Source organism: Siniperca chuatsi, linkage group LG7 (assembly GCF_020085105.1).
Source record: "Siniperca chuatsi isolate FFG_IHB_CAS linkage group LG7, ASM2008510v1, whole genome shotgun sequence".
Taxonomy (NCBI): domain Eukaryota; kingdom Metazoa; phylum Chordata; class Actinopteri; order Centrarchiformes; family Sinipercidae; genus Siniperca; species Siniperca chuatsi.
Genome location: NC_058048.1, coordinates 21,447,139 through 21,467,019, shown reverse-complemented (window position 1 = coordinate 21,467,019; position 19,881 = coordinate 21,447,139). Strand labels below are relative to the sequence as shown.

The following is a 19,881-nucleotide window of genomic DNA, read 5'->3' as shown; positions in this document are numbered from 1 at the left end:
ACTCATTATGCAGAATGGCCCATTTCAGAATAATAAATACCATATTATTGGATTATAATTTCTTGGCACAGTCACTGATGTTGTAAGTGGTAAAGGTGGAGCTAATTTTAACTACTTTACTGCCGGCTACCTTAATCTATAATAATACATCATAATTTATTTGTTGGTTAATTTTGAATATTAGTTATATTTTGCATTAATCTCAATGTGTAAAACGTAACCAGTAACTATAGCTGTCAAATAAATGAAGTTCAGTAAAATATTTCACTTTGTAGAAGTATGAAGTAGCAGAAAATGGAAATACTCGAGTAAATGTACTTGTGCTTGAGTGAATGACCTGAATACTTCTTCCGGCACTAGAAGAACAAACTCAATGGTAGCCACAGCTCTGGATGAAAATGAATGGATACTTTTGTGCCACATTTTGATACAATTCCTGTACTGCAAAGCCCGTCACTTCGCCTTCGTTACCCTTTTACTTTGAAGGCCACATCACCTAACTTCCTGTAACATCATGGCTGCCTGCTGCTGACTTGACTGGCTGCAAATCATCACCGGGGCGACGTCACGGCTCTGAATGATCGCCCTCTGCTCCTCGTCTCTCCATCAAGGCTGCAATCAGAGACATCTACAGGGCATCTGAACGACTGACAGGCTACCAGGTTAGGACCAGTTTGTTGTCCTGAAATAAAAAGCACAGACTAATTAATACAGCGGATATATAAAGATCAAACCAGTTTGTATTTGACAGGTCACAAATAAAATTAGGTAAGAGGGGACAGTCGGTCGGTGTGGTGAGTGAAACAGGAGGCCATGCCGGGTCAGTGTTGGCCGCTGTGGTTGTTGACACTCTGTTGACACAGCACCGGTTTGCGGGTTTATGTCACACTAGAGATACCGAGGGGAGGAATGCCACAGCTGAAAATATCAAGACCTCACTGGAACATAGCATTTTGACATCCTAGCCTGGAAGTATTAACTTTACTCCTGCACAAACATGCATTATGTAACACGTGTTTATTTGCTCCCCCATCTATCTGAACAAGTAGCCCGAGGGATTTCCAGCCCCAACATAACCTGTTTGCACTGTAACCTTTCTGTAAATAGTCCTGTGTGTCCGTGACAAGGCGAAAACAAAAGGGAATCCAAAAATGTGTATTTACTGCCATCTAGTGTCCAAAATATGTCACTGCATGCTCTGAATCTAAGACAGGACACCGTTTCTTTAAATCAAAAAAAAAAAAAAGGAAAGGGAAAAGAAACTAATGACAAAATGGGCCAGGACAAAATTAGATTCAGAAACCATTTTTTATTTTGTAAATGGGTTAGCACTCAGACTGTACACAACAGATATTTTCTGAGTTTGACCCAATAAAACCAAAAGGAGCATCCAGAGACGAGGGAGCAAGGTGGTCTGGTAACACCAGTGGAGTACAAGCTTGTCTTTTTTGTTCTTATATACTTCAGTTCTCTTGACATTACATCTGTTATCTAAAGCTTTTAAAAAAAAGTTTGACCTCCTGTCTCAGGTGGACCACCCTGCTTCCTGCCGCTGGTGTCCTGAACTTGTCAAGCAGTTGCTCTTGGTGAGTGAGTTTTTTTTTTTTGTACAAAAAGACAAAAATTAAAAAAGAAATTCAAAGACCACATTACAGAACACTTGAATAACAAGTTGGGGGTAAAAACAATGTGTAGTAATGCCTGAACAAGCCCCAAAAGTAACACTCATTAAATCAATATGAGAACTATTTCCCCCCAAACAAACATGGGGCACGTCTATCTGCCTTGTAGTTATACGTTGTGAAGTACTGACTGAATTCATGCCACGGCTCAAAACACCTTCCTTCACTGTAGCTGGCAATATATAGTGCTGTGACCAGAGACGGGACAGTTTTATACACTACACGTGTTATAATGACCACATTTGTCCATTTATCACACTTTTCTTCTAATAATACAATATATTAAATAAAATAGGCTAAATCTCTCACGACAAAGCTATGCAGGTTATCATAGAAACTGATGACAAGACAATCTATTGACACACAGGCACAGTGCACAAGCTTGCAGGCAGGAAATGGAAAAGAAATCTTTGTAGTTTTTAAATAGTACAAAAAGGCTTTTTTATTTATTTTTTGCTCCATTAGCACAACTCAAAGTAGGAAGCCAGACCTTTGATCTGCTTGAATGTGAGGAAGAAACAATAGCTATCGTAGTTCTAGCCACCCAAACAAATATGTGGCATATATATTTAGCGCAAGATCATAAGACATTCGCTTGATTCGCAGTTCTTCAACCCTTGGCTGAGAATCTGCAGCTCTGCTGGCATTTTTTGTCTTTCTGTGAATGTTTGTGTTTAAAGAGTTGCCTTTTTTAATCAAATACATTTTTATTAATGAATGTTTTTAACTAACACTGTGGTGAGGCATAAAACGGGCCAAATCTGATCTGATCATGCACATTGTTGATGTGTGATTCTCTTGTCAGTCTCTTTCCCCCTGCAGCTGGCTGTTGGTTAATCCTGTATTTTTATAACCATAACAAACATGGTTATAATCCAAACATTGAACTCGGGCCTGTGTTTAATCAATATGTATCTGTGAGAGATGACACATCCCTGTAACAGACAAAGTGAAACCATAAACCTTGTAAACACAACTTTACAGCCACTTGCAGGTCAGACATGCAGAACAAGCTATTTAATGAGATTAGCCCACAAATTAAAGAGTCCAAACAAAATGCAAACAGTTTCACATTTGAACAGTTGAACATGAAAATAAGAAAAATAATTTCTATATATAGTCAGGTTTTGTTTTTTACATGTCTCATAATAATCCAATATTTGTGCGTAATTGCAATTCAAACTATAAGCACAAGAGAAAGTAGTGTAATTTCATATATTTACCAAGCGATCATCATAATAAGAGATTGTTCTTTAATTATCCTGACTGGTTAAATAAAATAATAATAAAAAAATAAAATAAATCTCTTATGACCTAAAGATAAACTCCTCCTGTAGTAAAACATTTCATGAATGAAGCCAGTAATGACAGCACAGTCAAAGTGCGCTCTAACCAATCGACACGTCTGTTGTTTTAAATATGTAGTTAAGGGCACTGGAAATTTAAAAACTCCCGCAGTGTTTCTCGCTCTTTGCTGCAAAAATGTTTTGGATTGGGCTGGGGTTTCCCATGGGCCCATCATGCTTTGCTGTCGGTGGTATTTGTTTGTATGATACTGTTGTGTTCTGCAGTGATCTCCGTCAGGGCGTTTGATAATTCTGCCTCCTCCAGTTTCCCTTTCTCATCAGAAAAAATCTTCCTGCAATGGGAAAAAGGAGAAAGCGCAAAATTAGAAATCTGGTCATCTCTAGCAAGAAGACAAAAATTCTTTAGTTGAACACAATTTTAACCAATTATTCTCAATGACGTCTTCACCCAATATGTAAGAAGACACTATGTATTTAGAGGTCTTTTTACATATTTCTTCACCACCTTGACAACAGTAAGATCAAATTAAACAGATAAACATAGCCATATAATTCATCCTCTATCGACTAGCCTTCCTGATCTAAAACAGTTTTAACAAATATTATCTATAAATCAGTTTAGTTCTACTTCAAAGAGACTATGATGGTACAGTAAATGAGCCCTGGGCTTGTGGTATGTGATATCCATGTTCATCTTAAAGCAGTGAAGCACAGTATCTAAATCCTGCCTGCAGTTCAGAGCAGGAAAACACCCCCGTCTAGCCTCTGTTCTCTTTAGTAGAGCTGCAGAGGCAAACAGTTACTGCCTAAGACAAAACATTTTGTCATTAAAATAAAGCCCCTTTCAGACATGGAACATGTAACATTCATCTATTTGTTAAAGTGGTAGTGTTTTTGTCATTCAGGTGTTTGTTACAGCTTTGTTCAGACATAACAGGACTGCCACAATGCTTGTGCGATATTGCCATCTGGTGCACGAGAGAGAGTAGTGGCACCGAGTTGAAAGTAACAATTACAACAGGCTGCATCAGTGATTGATTTTAAAATGCATTTTCCTGTTGAAGCCATAATTACTGACCATCGAGAACAAGAGGGATGTTCACCCCCCAATAAATGTTCTCATTTCATAATTTATTAGAGAATTCACTCGTCTATTTTACTGTGTCAATATGTCAAGTTGGGACTTTAGTTTAATTACAATTTGTTCAAGTTGGGACTTTAGTTTAATTACAATTTGTTCAGACTCTGCAAGTGTTTTGCTTGATATTCCTAATTTCATCCTTGCAGCTGTGCACCAATTAAGAGGAAGACTTCAGGTCTGATTATTGTTGCTCTAAGAGGTTAAAAAAAAAAAAAAAACTCTTGTCACGCCTGACAGGGAGAAAATGTATTTTTTTTATATACTGAGAAGAAAAGTCTCCTTAACAAATTGGTTCATATACAGTGTTTCCTGGTTTATTAAAGTGATTTTATTTTCTATGTACATATGAGATGATAATTAAGAGATACATTTAATTTATCTCTGTTTATTTAACTGTGCTGCCGCAGGCTTTACGTTAAAGCCGGGTTATGCTTGAAAAGAACTAGTTTGTACGATGTGTTGCCTGACCACGTTAGAAGGCAAAAGTGTGTACACCTGTTATGAAGGCGGGTAAAAAGCCGGCTCTGATGAAGCATACTGGCAGCTTTAATCTGACAGCATTTAATTCAGACTTTAATTCAGTGTCGTGTTGGACGTTTTGCAGAAATGTTACTGGGATTTACGTAACAAGGTGCATGTCTGAAAGGGGCTTAACTATTCTTGTGGTGAATGTTGCAAAAGTAGACCCCCCACGATGGAGAACTGTTACACACAAGCATAAAAAAACAGAACCATCATATCACTCGTCTTCACAATCCACAACATCAAACTAATAATTATCCCAATGTCATTACCACAGTTTACCATTACAATATTTCATATTGTGTGGTCAATGGCAAGATGCGGTGGTGAATGAATGGGCATACAAGTTGCACACACTCACACTCACACAAACTCACACACAGATAAACCTCTAGAGGGAGCCGTACTCATCGTTGACAGGAGGAGCAGTCTTGGCCAGAATCTCTGATGCCTCCAGAACTGGGCCTGAGGGGGGGAGGTCTGCTCCATCTCCATTGGGTAGAGAGGGGGCAGAGGGCGGGCTCTCTAAACTAATAAGGTCTGCGGGTGGCAGGGAGGGTCTTTCTGTCCCGTTTGTCAGCTCTAATTCTAAATTCGCACTTTTGGGCCCCACGTCGGAGGTTAGAAAGTCATATGTGTCTGACGGCGATGTGAGGAGATCATTTGAGATTGGTGCCTCAAGACCGGCAGGGGCATGAGTAGAAGAAATAGGAGTTACAGGTAGAGGGGAGGGGACATCTGCAACTAGAGGGGCAGATTTTTCAGCATCCAGGACTTTAAGAGCACCGTGGATCACTGAGGGAGAGCTGGTTGCAGCATCTTTGGCAGTGGAAATGTTATTATCAACAGTTTGGCCGGCAGGTTTATTATTAGAGTCAAAGGCAGTAAGGCTACACCCTCTGGGATCTGGGGCAGTTGTATTTGAATCAGGGTCTGGTTTTGGAGGGGCAGTGGTTGCTAGAGTGGAGGCAGTTTGTGTTGGTGTCTCGGTGTCTAAGGCTACGGTGTGTGGCTGTATGGGAAGCTTGCTGACCGGTGGCCTCGGAGCATGTTTCTTGGTGTTGAGAGTGGGAGAGGACGATGAGGAAGACTCAGCCAGGGGAGATACAGGGGGGCTACCTTTAGCATTCAGAGCGGCAAGTTTAGGAGAGTGTCTACGCTTCGGTGGTATTGGTGTCCCAGATTTTTGAGCTTTAGTCCATTCAGGGGTACAAGGAGGAGTGGTAATTTTTTCCTGTTCTTCCGGGGTGTTACTTCCTCTTTGTTCTACTAACGGGGCCATTTTAGCTTCAACGGCAGATGTGGAGATGAGGGGAGTCGGCAGGGCGGTGTGCGACTCTGGAGTCGGGGCCGGGACAGGGTTGGGTGAGGGATCTGAGGGGTCGTTGGCAGGGGTAGACAGGCTACAAGTGAGGGTAGTGGTCTCGCTAGAGGGGCTGTCCTGAGCGGGGTCAATTGTTGCAGTGGCTGTGTCAGAGTTGGTGGCTATGGAGGAGAGGGTGTCCAGTGCCAGAGCAGCAGTGAAAGCCGCCAGCCTGAGAGAGCAGGGAGAGAACAGAGACACACAGACTAGACACCAGGGTGACTGTGACAGAGGAAGGGTGGCCCGGACGAGAGCATGCAGAGGGATTAGTTGGCTTTAGAAATTCACACAAACATAGACAAAGCAACTAAAAAACAGCAAATATTAAGCCTAGTAAGAAAAAGAAACAAAGAAAAAGAGGGCGTCATGCTGTGAGTGAACATTAAAGAATACATCCCAATCACACACCAACATGGAGTACACTGACTAGGAAAACTAATGTACTAAAAAAAGCACCAGTCTTCCTGCAGAAAACGACAGCACCACGCAGAACCACCTATAAGGGTTAAACAGTACCAGTGACAATCTCATACTGAATAATCTAGTTTTTCCAGACTGCTGATATGAGAGATGGCTTGCTGAGGTTGTCAAATGGCTTCATATGACTTGACCACACTCAAGAGGACAAAAGCTTTTCTGTGTCTTTAACTGGTATTGCTTCAACCTTCATATAATGAGACAGAAAATCTCCAAAGGCTGGAGAAGAAACACAAAGTGCAGTAATCTTTCTGAAAGGGAATAAAAACAGAAAAGCAACACAGTTCAGTGGACTCCACTCAAGAATGACCTTAACTTTTCAAAAGATTTCAAGGGTCAGATTTTGTCCTGTTGAATAAGATAATTATTCTTTGAAGTGGAGTGCAATGTACAACAGCTAAAAAGACTTGAGCAGTAAAACAACTGTGTGCCGTTAGTCAGTTTTTACTCACTCTGGCTCTGTGAGAGGTGTGGTTTCATTGGGTTCTGTTGGCCCTGCTGCGTTATGATTGGCTGTGCACTCGTCCTCTGTTCTGACTTCCACTATTGGCTCTTTGGACTCATCCTTCCTGTAGGACAGAGACAAATATCTTGGTAAAATGGCAACAGATTATCTCATTGAACAGTTATCATGTCTGCCACAGTGAGCAGTAAGAAAAGGTGATACAAAAGCAGTAGACTGTGATTATATCAGACTGTGAATGTGAATGGATTATTTTTTCACCTCAATCAGTCTGAATATTCCAGGCGGCTGACTCGTGAAGAAGTACATGTGGCTGTATTTTAGTGAAACTGTTAGCATGAAATGTAGCACAAATCAATACACAAAGCAACTTCCCACTCAAATTGATTCAAAACTGTCTTATTGTGCACATGAGTGTTTTTGTTCAATGCTTCACTTAAACCCAGCATCCTTCATATTTTCACTGAATGAGAAATCCACTCTAAAAACTTAAATCAAAAAAATGGGCCCATAAATGAGTTTGTATTTTTCTTCTTCCTGTGGATACTGACTGAGCAGACCATAATGCACTGCTGTCACAAGACATTAATTTTGCTCAAGAGGCACAACTCTATTTTTCTTAATGGAAAAACCCTTCTCCAGTTATCTCTTGCTTTAACAGCCTAAATATAAAACCTTCAGCTAAAATTCTTAGTCATCTTCAATGTCAGTACTTGAAAGGCCAGTAGATGATGTAGACTTAGGCAAAACAGCAAAAACATAAATTAGAACAACTTGATAAAGAAAATAATGTCTGGAATACATTTAACATCACACATTGATTACTCATAACAGAGCCAAAAGCGTCACAAGGTGTTTTACTTCAAATGATTTTCACAAGTCTAACAAAACTAATTTACATTTAGTCATTCGTCTTCAGAGCTGGAAATATTTTAACTTCAACAAACGTGGCACCTCCCTGGTCAAGGGAAGCAATGCCATGGACGGACATCATTCATTTTTATTCACTACTGCTACTACTTTTGCCAGCATTGCTTGAGGATGGGGAAAAGCAGAGTTAAGTGACCTTTCAACTTGCAAAGTGGATTTTTTTCTTAATGAAGTCACTATGTTCGGATTGCATTTACACCTGGCTTAGAACCCATCACAATGCATTGATAATGCCTAGTGTAAAGAGTATGGTCTAGACCTGCTCTATAGGAAAAGTGCAATGAGATAACTTCTGTTATGAATTGGCGCTATATAAATAAAATTTAATTGATTTGAATTAAACGGGGTACAATTTTCACTCTCCTTAAAGTTCTGTTTTGGTCTCCACCAACTCCTGAGGGAAATATCTGGCTCTTTAGCTGCTAAATTCTCCACTATGGTCACCAGATTATCACTAACTGTGTCTGTCTGCCGTTTGGTGCTGAGCAGATAGTGGACAGTGTGTTTATCAGAGATCGTTTGCTGAAAACAGCTACCTGCTGTGACTGGTAACGACGCTGGCGAAAACAGTAAGACTAAAACAAAATAATCATCAGAAAGATGCTAAAAAGCTCTGTAGAGCTGAAGGGAACTCCAGAGTCCGGTGATAATTTTCAGCATTTGTCACTGTAAGTGCCACATTTCAGTCACTTGATCCATTGTTAATATAGAAATATTGATTAGAGCAACTTTAACAACTATGTTGCCAGTTTGTGAATATAAAATGTATATGAAGAGTTTAAAAACGTTTAAGATTTGGGTCCTACAGTAACTGGACCTTCATTTTAAATCTGGCCAAGGGTCACTGTTTAAAAGATTGCTGAACTGCATATAGTTGTTGTCACTGATACTCACATAAAGGCTGCCTTGCCCTCCTCCAAGTTGTGTCCTTTGGTCCCTGTGCCTGATTTGCCGCAGAGGCACATGATGAGGCCGCATTTGTTGACAAAGTAACAGGTGACATCCACAGCCAGCAGCAGGAGTACAAATACTACAACAAGGATCCCTGCCCAGAGCATGATGCCCATGGAGAGTGCTGCCTCATCACCCAAATCTGCCAGACAAGAGACAAGAGAGGGAGAGTGCTGAACAACTGTAGCTTGGCACAGTTTTATAGAAACAGCAATGAACAACTGAAAAAAAGTGCTGCTATGCTACTGTAACCACAAATAGTTCCATAAAACAGAAACAACTCACCTGCTATGAGCACTGATACGTTCTAGTTGTCTCAGCATAAATTCAGATGCAGTGTAATGTGTTTGTGTAGACTGCTGTCTGACTTGTGTTCAATTATTTATATAACTTTTAAATATGAGGCCTATTGAGGAAATGATATGCAAACGGCTGTCCTTAAAAAGACAAAAAAATATACACACACACACACACACACACACACAGTCAACCCATTTATTTGGTATTAGAAAGAAGAGCAAACCAAAGCAAACACTGCGTTGCTAGTTACCCAGAAAGTTTATGAACATAATGAACACGAGGCTTTTCCTAATATCAGAAAACGCTATGATGTATCTTCATTGTTTGTGTAAAGTCTATTTTATTTATGGCTGAAGACACTAGGACTCTCTAAAATATTCTGTTTGTAGATAAATGTAACTCTTTAGATACCAATAATTAACAAGTAATCAAGAGAATAAAATGCAGCTGAATAAAGCACCCTCCAATATAAATGTATAAAAACAGGTACTTTTGAAGGATATTTGATATACATTACATGCATGAGAAAAATCTGAACATCTGTCTTAGTGATCAGCATGAAAATAACACACATACAGCTGGTCAGACTGTGCCAATATTATTACAAACATTTTTCAGTTACGCGTTTGTTTTCAATAATGTAAACGTTAATGTTACAAACCTTTACAGTACATATGAATCATTTTGTGAGCGATTTAAAGAATATAATAGTGTTTATGTAAACGGACAGGCCCAGCGCTCAGCCTTCATTCTGTTCTAAGAGCTATTTTTTAATACAACCTCATTTCACTTCCATTAGTGTTCATTACTGTAAACTGGCACTCCTCTCTGTTGTCTAGTACTGATGACTAGCTGTGCTAATGCTGAGCAGAGTGAAATTGTGGGAGGCGGAGGATTTTCACTGCCTTTGGTTCAACATGTCTGTCTGGTCTGTTCTGAAGCTACACAGCACCCTTTTCTCACCCATAACAGACAAGAGACAAGTCTGTCATGGACAAAGTCTGTTTTAAGGAGTTAAAGTGTCCAGAGAGACAGCCAGGCCAGAGAAAGGCAAGCTCTCCTCTACAGTTATGGTGTGAATTCCCCCACGAAAACTATAAGAGCAGAAGTACAGTGATGAGGGACAAGATGAGTGATACCAAAGTGCATGTCACAGATGAACAGCCCTGAGTGGCTGAGGGAGGGGGGACAGCACAACCCCCGACCACACCAAAATGCACACAGGTCGTGACGAAAATGTTCACGTGGTCCACCACACCAATGTCCAGAACCAGGCAAGAGAGCAGGAACATTGAGAGAGGGGATAAAGAGAGATAGAGAATAAAGGAAGGGGGGGAATGAAGGGAAACAAAGAGGGGGAAAAAAGAGGAAGAGAGAAAGTGAAAATGTGTCAGGTCTGAAAACCAAAAGTGAAAGAAAAAGAAACTGATTTCTTGTATTGAGGGAGGGGAAAAAAAATACAGCAACACATCAAACCAAAAGCACAGCACAAAGGGGAAACTACACTGTGTTGGCTAGATGGTGACTCAGTGGTGGGTGAGTGGGAAATGCTTTAGATTGGAAAATGAATTAGAACAGAAGTGAGAGGAAGACATAATGGTCTGTTACAATGTTTCAGCAAAGCACTTGGCAGTGTCTAGCGCCTAAACCTAAAGGGAATCTGAAAAGCTGTGTGGTTTTTGTACGGTTGGTAAAAAACCTTCAGCTGCAGTTAAGACCTCAAGGTACAAGTTAATCAGTGGTTATCAAGGGTCAATTTAAAGGCTGCTTCCGCACAGGGACAAACTATCCACTCTAGCTGCTATTCTAACAGTAAAAAAAAGCTAAAGAAAAACTACAGTCATTCAGAGGAAATCATTTCATCCTCTGTGGAAAGAGCCTGTCCCAGTTCTGCAAGCGCAAACTCAAGCTCATTTAGCAAGGGCTGTCAAAACTTTAAAGTGAGAAAATTCAGCCGGAAAATCATTTCTGGCTCACTGCCGTCCAGGAAATCTATTTTTTTCTGTAGATTTATTTAGTTGTCATTCACCTTTCAGAGCTGGAGAGTTAAAAATAGAACGTGACGCTCTGGTTTTGAGCTTTGAGTTTGGCTCCTCAGGTTTCTGGCTGTTTAGTTCCAGCTTAATGTGAGTGACCTAAGGGAGGGTACCTGGAATGGCATCTGGCTCTGTGGACGTCCTGAAGGACATGGTTGCTGGCTGGGACTTGCCCTTCTGATTCTCTGCCACCACATAGACGTTGTATTCTGTGTCCCACTCCAACCCGCTGAGAACCACGTACTCGCTGCCACTGGGCAGCCGGATTTCTGGTTTCCACTCTGGTGCCTGTAGCTACAGACACACAGAGATTATTTTCAGTATTGATTAATCTACAGTTTATTTTCTTAAATAATCGCTGAATAATTTGGTCTATAAAACATCAGAAAATAATGAAAAATGTCCATCGTCATTTCTCGAGGTGACATTTTCAAGCCCCCAGTGACTTTTTTTGTCCAACCAACAGTTTACTATGATGTATGACAAGAAAAAGCAGACAACTCTCACATTTGAGAAGCTTGAGCCATCAAAAAGTTTGCCATTTTTGCTTAAAAACTGGCTTAATTGATGATTGAGTATCAAAATAGTTGCGGATTAATTTTCTGTCGATCAACTAATTGATCAATCAACTAATCGTTTCAGCTCTACGTGCATTAACACGAAGGCTTTAAACACAACAGAATTAGACTACAATTTTTACATTTTAAATAACTTTTTGAAGATGTCAGAACTATGGAGCGTCACTGAATTGTAATTAGGGCTGCAACTAACTTGTGTTCACTGATGATTAATCTGCCAATTAAGTTCTCGATCAACTGGTTTATCGTTTATTATATATAAAATGTCAGAAATGAAAAATACCACAACAATTTCCCAGAAAACCCAAAAATATTCAGTTTGCTATCATAAAAGACTAAGAAAACCATCAAATATTCATATTTGAGACCCTAGAACCAGAGCATTTTTGACATTTTGCTTAAACAATTACTTAAATGATCAATCAATTATCAAAGTAGTTGCATTAGTTGACACAGACTAATCATTTCAGCTCTAATCGCCACACTCACTGGTTTATAGCGGACGAGGTAATGTAAAATGGGCGAGCCACCGTCGTCCTGCTTGATCCAGCTGACTTTGAGGGAGTTGCCTTTGGGTTGAAGTGCCCCTTCGAGTTTAGGAGGATTGGGATTCCCTACAGGCACACAAGAGCAAGATAGAGGTTATTTAAAGGCTCATTTAAAAGATGCAGAGAACTAGAAGGTTATTTCATTGGAAGAAGATTCAGTCAGTCCACCAATACCTTTTTAAAATTATAGAGCAAAGAAAACCAAAACCTTGATTAGAAAATAAACTCCAAAGTTTGAAACTGGCCTCTTTGTTGTTGTCCTTTTAAGTCACTTGCCCTTCCTGAATTGCTCGCCTCAAGATGGAATGACTCAAGTCAGACTAATTACCAAATGAAACAGCCACATTCTTATCTGAATCAGTCTGAGTTGCTGAGTGACATTCCCACAGTGTCACACAAGGCTTCAGGGGAAAGGGTTATTTCTCAATGACTGAAATGTTTATGTAGGATTTGTATTTCACAGCATAAAAAATGGGTTTGCCTTTAAAGATAACCACGGGGTGAAATCTTTGTGCAGTACAACCTGCTTGTAATGGGCTAAACTATGTTTTCCCTTTCTCAAACGCATAAGACTGACTGACTGATTTCCATTAAACACTCAGCATATAACAACAACAATAAAGTCAAATAGAAATGTATCAGATGGCAAGACGACAGATTTATTTATAGAATTGCTAATTCTTTGTATCCATTGCAGACAGACACTGATTGTGCTCCTTTGACCTGTGGAGTTCCTCAAGTGTTAGTCCTGGGACCTGTCTTATTCTCCCTTTAGGGCACATTATCCGTTTGGCTACTTTTGTCTTAATGAAATCAGTGCCTGGATGTCTTCTAGTTTTCTGCAGTTAAATTACAATAAAACAGATGTTCTGGTTTTTGCTCCAAATCAGACTTTCACATCAGCACTCACTGTAGGCTTCTAACTAAAAGTTGGTTTCCAGAGACCTAGTGGTCATTTTTAATTCCCAATTGAACTTTGAGAAACATCGTAAGTCAGTTATTCAGTCCTGTTATGTTTTAATTAAGAAACATTGCCAAAGTATGTTGCTTCTTCTTTCCAACAGCTTGAGCAAATCATCCATTGTTTTGTCTCCTCGAGTCCTGACTATTGTAATGCACTGTATTCTCGTTTAAACCAAGAAGCTGTAGCATGTCTACAGTTTAAAAGTATGCTGCATGAATACTAACCACAGTAGGTGCTGGCTTCAGTTGCAAATTTAGGATTGAAATCAACTTCCTTTCAATTACTTTTATGGTGTTTCACAATTTGGCTGCACCTTATATCAGTGAGTTGCTGACTCCCAAGTTATGGAAAAATCCCCCAGATCAGGTCAGATCAGCAAACTGAGTGTTTTAGATCTCATTTCAAGACCTATTTATTCTCAGAAGCATATGATACTTCCTTAACCTTATGTGTTCTTATTCCTTAACATCTTTTGCTTGTCTTTAATTTAAATATTTATTCAAATGCTTTTGATCTTTTTTTGTGTAAATGTAAAGCACTTTGTAACCCTGGCTTAGAAAAATGCTATATAAATAAAGTATTACTTACTAACTTACTGACAGACAACAAGAAAGACGTGCATAGTGGTTAGTGTTCGTACACTGACTCATAATATTGCTTGCCTTCAACACCCTGGTTAAATAGGTCCAAGTTAGTTGATTTAGCCTTAAATGCATGGATTCTGCGGCTAAGGTTAAACATGATAAACAATATGGAGGATACAATGCACCGGGTAGCTTTTGCTCTCAGCATGAATACTAAAAACTCTTGATTGAGAACCAGAGGAAACTGCCGGTAGGAGCAGTTTTTTGTGGGTGGGTGGAGTAGTCATTGATTATGAGAGGAAACTGTGTTTATTACATACTTGATTTATAGAAACACATCCTATAAGGAGGAGCGGTAGCATCCCTTTCAGTAGTGGGCTATCAATACTATCAGAGTGATGCTGATATTAAACTCTCTTGACTGTTATATATTACCTTGAAGACAGCTCTGGCTCTCTCTCATTTATCCTGCCGAGGCAAATGTCTACATGGCTGATTAATAGGATTGAGGTAGACATGTATTACATGACTGCATAGAAGCAATTAATGTGGTGTTTAACTGTGGGATTCTCCAATGAAAGTTAGGGATCTTCTTTCAAAAATCTGTTACCTTCTGCAGAGTGGAGGGGGATCGTCAGAACCATGCAAGCCAAATAACAGTCACAGTCACATGAAATGACACATGTGAGTGGTGGAAAGAGGAAGAAGGACATGAAAGAGAACAGATGACAAAACACAGGTACAGGCACAGGACAAAAAGTAGAAGACATGGAATCACAACAAAGATTTTCATACTAATAAACAACAATTGAGCACGTAGATATCTAACAGCTTTATCCTCTTGACTTTAGAGACTTTAGAATTTGCAAGGCAACTAATCAATGCTTATGGGCCTAATCCAAACATAAGCATTCCCAAATTACACCAAATAGCTGAAGCCAGAGGGGAAATGTGCAGCTTTTGAAATGCAGAGATTTGGCTTCATTAAGCCAATTAATTCACAAGCCACAAATCAAAATGGTATAAATATTCATATTTGGATAACTCAGCTGTCAACTCAAGGACTGTGGGTGAAATCAAATCTACAGGTAACAGACACAGTTTGCATCGTGGATCAGGCCATAAAAAGTCAGTTTCTAGAAACAATATTCACGTTTTGCTACGCTTTAAAGTTACCACAAATGCAGCTCATCAGTAGGGATAATGGGGTTATCCTGTAGGGATAGAAACAACTACAGCAGTAACAACTAATCATCCATTATCCTCACTACAGAACAAACCTGTGTCTTCAGTGAAAAAATGAAAAATGCCATCTAGAGACATAAAAGAGAAGATATCAGGCCATCAGAATCAGTTGTCTGCACAAATGACTACCTCAATCTCTGTAATAACACTTCATAGAAGAGTTTAGCAAGACTCATTTCAGGCAGACTATGCCAGAAAAGCAAGAGGAAACAAAACATTTTATTTAATGGTTGCCACATTTAAAACTAGGGTAGGTAATGTTGGAGGAACTAGCAAGTGACAACTAGATTTTGAAAGTATCCAACTGAAAAAATCCCATCCCTCCTTTCAGACATCCCTCCAAAGCCACTCCCCCAAAACACATTTTCATGCACAATGAGTGTACGGGCAGAGTGCGTGCTGGTAGGCAGGCAGACAGGCAGGTAGGCCAACTAATAATTTCATGGGCTTATTACAGGCCTGCAACAGCCAGAGATACCAGATTTATTTAATTTTACCCCCCTAGAGCATTTGTTTTATTGATTGCTGTCGGGATGTAAAGAGAACTTCAATAAATATAACAAAAAATGCTTCTGAAATGCATTAACTACCCTAGCTTTAAGGTTAGAATGAGACAGAGGCAGCACACATGGAACTGAAAGGCTGTTCTAAGACACTGCTTCAAAGGTGGCATGATGTGAAAAACCAGCACATGTACTGTAGTTATTCTAATTAGTTATTAATTATTACCTGAACGGACATCAAACAATCAACTGCTACTACAGAAAGAGATGAAGCACTTACTTTTGTAAGTGTAGCCTGATGGATACAACAGACAGATGAGCAAATGAATAAAAAATGATTAAAAATGATGATTAAAATTAGGAGATGATCAGCATGCAGACAACATTGAATCATGTCCAAAAATTAAAATGGGATACTTTATGAGTCAATAGGCACATTCAATGTGAGGCCAACAGGGAGGAGCAGTTTCCTCCTAAAACCATGCATCACCATCCAACAGAGGGGGCTAAAAACTAAATAATGGGAGATTCATGATTCAAGATTAATTTAAAGAACCAAGGAATAACTCTGTTTCATAATCTAATTCATGGTTTGCAAGCACAGAATGAGCCTAATAAAATACTGTAAAACTGTTAAATGATGAAAGAGACTGGATCCAAGTGTGATCTATGTGTTGAAATCACAGTGCAATTTAATGTGTAAAACAGCAAGATGGTGTTAAACAAGTTGGACTTCATGACAAAAATGTTTCCTGTATTCTTAGATTTCAAGGTCCCTCCATGGAAAAACCAAACAAAGCATGGAGGTCAGTGAGTTAGTTCCTGTTGTCAGTTTTACTCCTGGACAAACAAAAAGACTTGGCAGAGGACAGACTTGGACTGAAACGACACTGTTGGAAGCTTTTGTGACACTGTTCAAACAGTCTCAATGCTGACTGTTGCTGTCCAGCAGCGAACAAACTTTACTCTTCAATGATGTTTTCATACATCAGTAATGGGATGGACAAGCACTTCCTACTCCAAAACATAGAAGAGAGGGCTTCAGGTAATGTGTTTGTGGAGACACAGGTCAAAAAGGTCTGATAAATGCTCTACAGTGTGCTATAAAGTGTGCAAAATGTGCCACTTACGGACAGGCTCTGTCTTGAAGAACTCAGCGGGGCTGCTTTCACCTTCACCCTTTCCGTTGATGGCTGACAACTTTACTTCGTAGCTGGTCTCTGGCTTCAGGCCTGTGATAGTCACCTCACTGATGGAGCCTGTTACAATATATCAGAGGCAGTGCAATCCCTGTTGAGAACACCTTGATAGTTTTGATTAGCAGTAAAACAAACACAACCCTGTTCAAACAATACATGCATAATTAATTCCATCACGAGTAAACACTGATTAGCTCAATTCTCGTTTCATTCCAACAATGTTTAAACAACAGATAAATCTATTTAGAGATGGTCTAAAAAGGTCTAAACCCGGAGATACACAGAAACAGAAATAACTAACAGCTATTTCAAAGACATCATCTTGCAGCGTCAACCTAAATGTTTAGATTACTTTTGGGGCTTTCATCTCAAAATAATATTGCTATTATTTATTTACTCATTTATTCACTTATTACTTAATCTTGTTTCATGATTTTCATTTGTTTTTTTACCACTTGTGTAACACTATACAACAAAAGTGCTATATGAAAATTTCATTTCATTCAGGGTATCTGCACACTGTAAAAAGCATTACATTTAATTAGTTAAGACCTCAGCAAAGAAACTGTACTACTCTTCCCACAGCAGAACCAATGGCCAATGTTTTACATCAATCACATTATTAATATGGACATTTTGACAATATATACATGTATCTCCAACAAATGTGCAAAATCACATAAAATTATCAAAATATGATAATCACAATGTCTAATGCAATGAACTCTGTTTCAGGGTTGTGCATTGCATGAAACAAAAACCTTCACATCTATAAAACAAAACCTTATACAACAAATTTTGTTTAAAGCTTTTAATTACAATTTGCTTGAAATCCTTAATCTTTCCCCCCATAAATTAAAATTTCCCCCAAAACAACATCATTTTTGTTTTGATTTGTGTTCTTACTGTCTTGGACCCTCTGCAACCAGCTGCCCCTGCCCTGAGTCCTCCACTCCACTCTGTATTTCAGGACAGGAACACCTCCAGTGGATTCGGGCTCCACAAACTGGATCTTTGCTGTGGTGGAGAATGGTCTCACCTCACTGATGGATGGAGATGATGGCACCTCTGGTAAAGGGAGGAAATGCAGTGTGATTACAACAAAAACTGTAAGATTGCAGCACGGCAACGCTGTCAGGCTTCATTGTTCCATTACACTAACAGACTGAGCTCACAGCTCCTAATAGATCCCAAATGCATCTAAAAACTGCTTCAGCTTTGTAAGAAATCTATGATTTGTGACATTAATGCCGTTTCTCAGGCACTGAAAGCTGCATACTCTTGACATCATTCCAGAAAAGAAAAATAAAGACAGGAAAAACATTCAAATGCTCCTATGACGAACTGCTTCAAGTACAAGCCGATCCCAAGTCAGCCTTAAATGATAATAACTGCACAAAAAAAAACAACAAATCAGAAAACAGTGAGCTGCTTGCTGCTGTAATTTGGAAAAAAAGCTAAACCTTTTTGAACATTTTGATTTTGATAAACCTTTGAGCTGGAAAAAAAGATTTTAGATGCATTCAAACCCCTTGCAGTCAGCTAAGCACAACCTAATGTTCCATTATAATGTAAATATCCTCAAATTGTAAATAGCTGGTACTGACGGAGACACGAAATCAAGTTGAAATCAAAAACGTTTGTGATTACTATGTGTCCCTAAATTTTGTGGAGAGAATGTCTGACCTGTAGTGTAACACAATTTATTGACAATTAATTTGTCATTTAGATTCACATTAGTCAAGTTTAATGACCAAAACAACCACATTTTGGTTCAACCATCTCTGCACTCTCTATTTTAGAGAAAATGACAATATTTAAACATTTAAACCACTGAGATTGGCCGTATCAGAGTACTGGTGGCTGTTCTGACTTCCGACTCTGGTGTGAGCACAGTTTTGTATTGAATCACTTTGATCTTCGAAATGAAAAGGCACACTGTGATTACTGTGGTTGCCCATGCTCTGCTCTGAGGGAAGAATGTGGTGTTTTCAATTCATTTACTTCAGATTGTGGCTTATGAGTCGCATTATCTCTCTGCTCTCTGTTCCATTTGTCCAATGTGCTGGTGAGTATACAGTCTATGGTGTCAGCTGATGGTGAGTTGATGTTACAATGAAGTGTTGTAACTTAATTCATTATACACATATACTAAAACCTTGGACATGCACAATAGTAAATACTATTTTACATTTATTTTAACACTGCACTGAGTTGCATTTTGTAAACAACTAGAGGGAATGAACGTTAAATTATCTGGTTGCATTGCCTTTTCATCTAAATGTATCATCGATCTAAACAGACACTGCTCTGTGTAATCTCACATTGTGGAAGATGTTTTGATCTAATGTGTTTTGAATATGGGTGAAAAATCTGTTCCTGAAGCCTGGAGCTAGGAAAATCCTTTCAAATTACTCACAGTTTAATTTGTGTGATACAATGACATTTACATTAAGTACTGATTATTTATTTATCACTAAAAAATCAATGTTCTAAGCATTTATAGAAAATGTACGCCCTACATGAGACGTCTTCCTATAATCCTTAAAATTTTGCTATGCTTAAAAAAAAAAAATCAGACAAATAAATTTGAAACAACAAAGCACTACAAATCACAGAATCACTACTGACCGGCCTGAATGAGTAGGAACTCCTTGGATTCTGTACCCATCTCATTTGAAGCAGTGCAGTTATAGCTCCCGAAGTCATTTTCAGACTCAGGGGTTATCTGGAGGAGGGAGGAAAAAAAAAAAAAAAAAGGCAAGCAAATATATGGCAAATAAGGGCAGTGTACCAAAACAGATGAACAAACTTGTGTGTCAAACACTCTGAAGGTGACCTTTTGTTTGTCCATTAGAGTAGCCTATTTTTATTGTTGCTGTGAGCTTTCCTGCTGCTGAATTATTCATCAGATTTTTTTTTCCACAATGGAGCTGAAAGAAAACCCTTCACTTCAAGTCTATGCTCATGAAATCTTGATGACATCAGGGGTATGTATGTGTGTGTGTGCACCTGGAAGGACTATGTGTATATGTGTACATTTATTTTATGGACTGTAAATCGTGGTTTGATGTGTGTGTGTTTGTGT

The 19,881-nt window shown here is 39.1% G+C and overlaps 1 protein-coding gene and 1 long non-coding RNA gene across 23 annotated transcripts in view; one reads left to right on the top strand and one right to left on the bottom strand.

The window, feature by feature from the left end:
- Positions 1-497: 497 nt before the first annotated feature.
- Positions 498-19,881, bottom strand: part of ncam1b (neural cell adhesion molecule 1b) — a 75,689-nt gene continuing 56,305 nt past the window's right edge. For 4 of the 21 annotated variants that reach the window (XM_044203809.1, XM_044203812.1, XM_044203811.1 and 1 more), the window contains 12 exons: positions 19,425-19,521; positions 17,700-17,861; positions 16,725-16,853; positions 15,875-15,889; positions 15,127-15,159; positions 14,457-14,459; positions 12,240-12,364; positions 11,286-11,466; positions 8,780-8,978; positions 6,945-7,061; positions 5,060-6,187; positions 1,290-3,321 (listed from right to left, as the gene is read on the bottom strand). In XM_044203809.1, the coding sequence (XP_044059744.1) occupies positions 3,201-3,321; positions 5,060-6,187; positions 6,945-7,061; positions 8,780-8,978; positions 11,286-11,466; positions 12,240-12,364; positions 14,457-14,459; positions 15,127-15,159; positions 15,875-15,889; positions 16,725-16,853; positions 17,700-17,861; positions 19,425-19,521 (2,310 nt within the window). In that variant the 3' untranslated portion in view covers positions 1,290-3,200. The other 17 variants (XM_044203813.1, XM_044203816.1, XM_044203818.1 and 14 more) reach the window with 11 other exon arrangements.
- Positions 1,464-19,877, top strand: LOC122879571. Of its 2 annotated transcripts, none has more exons than XR_006378734.1 (3): positions 1,464-1,586; positions 17,764-17,902; positions 19,727-19,877. It is a non-coding gene; the product is annotated as an uncharacterized LOC122879571 (long non-coding RNA). The 2 variants fall into 2 exon arrangements; XR_006378735.1 differs by lacking the exon at positions 19,727-19,877 and adding an exon at positions 14,466-14,585 and having other exon boundaries at positions 1,527-1,586; positions 17,764-17,890.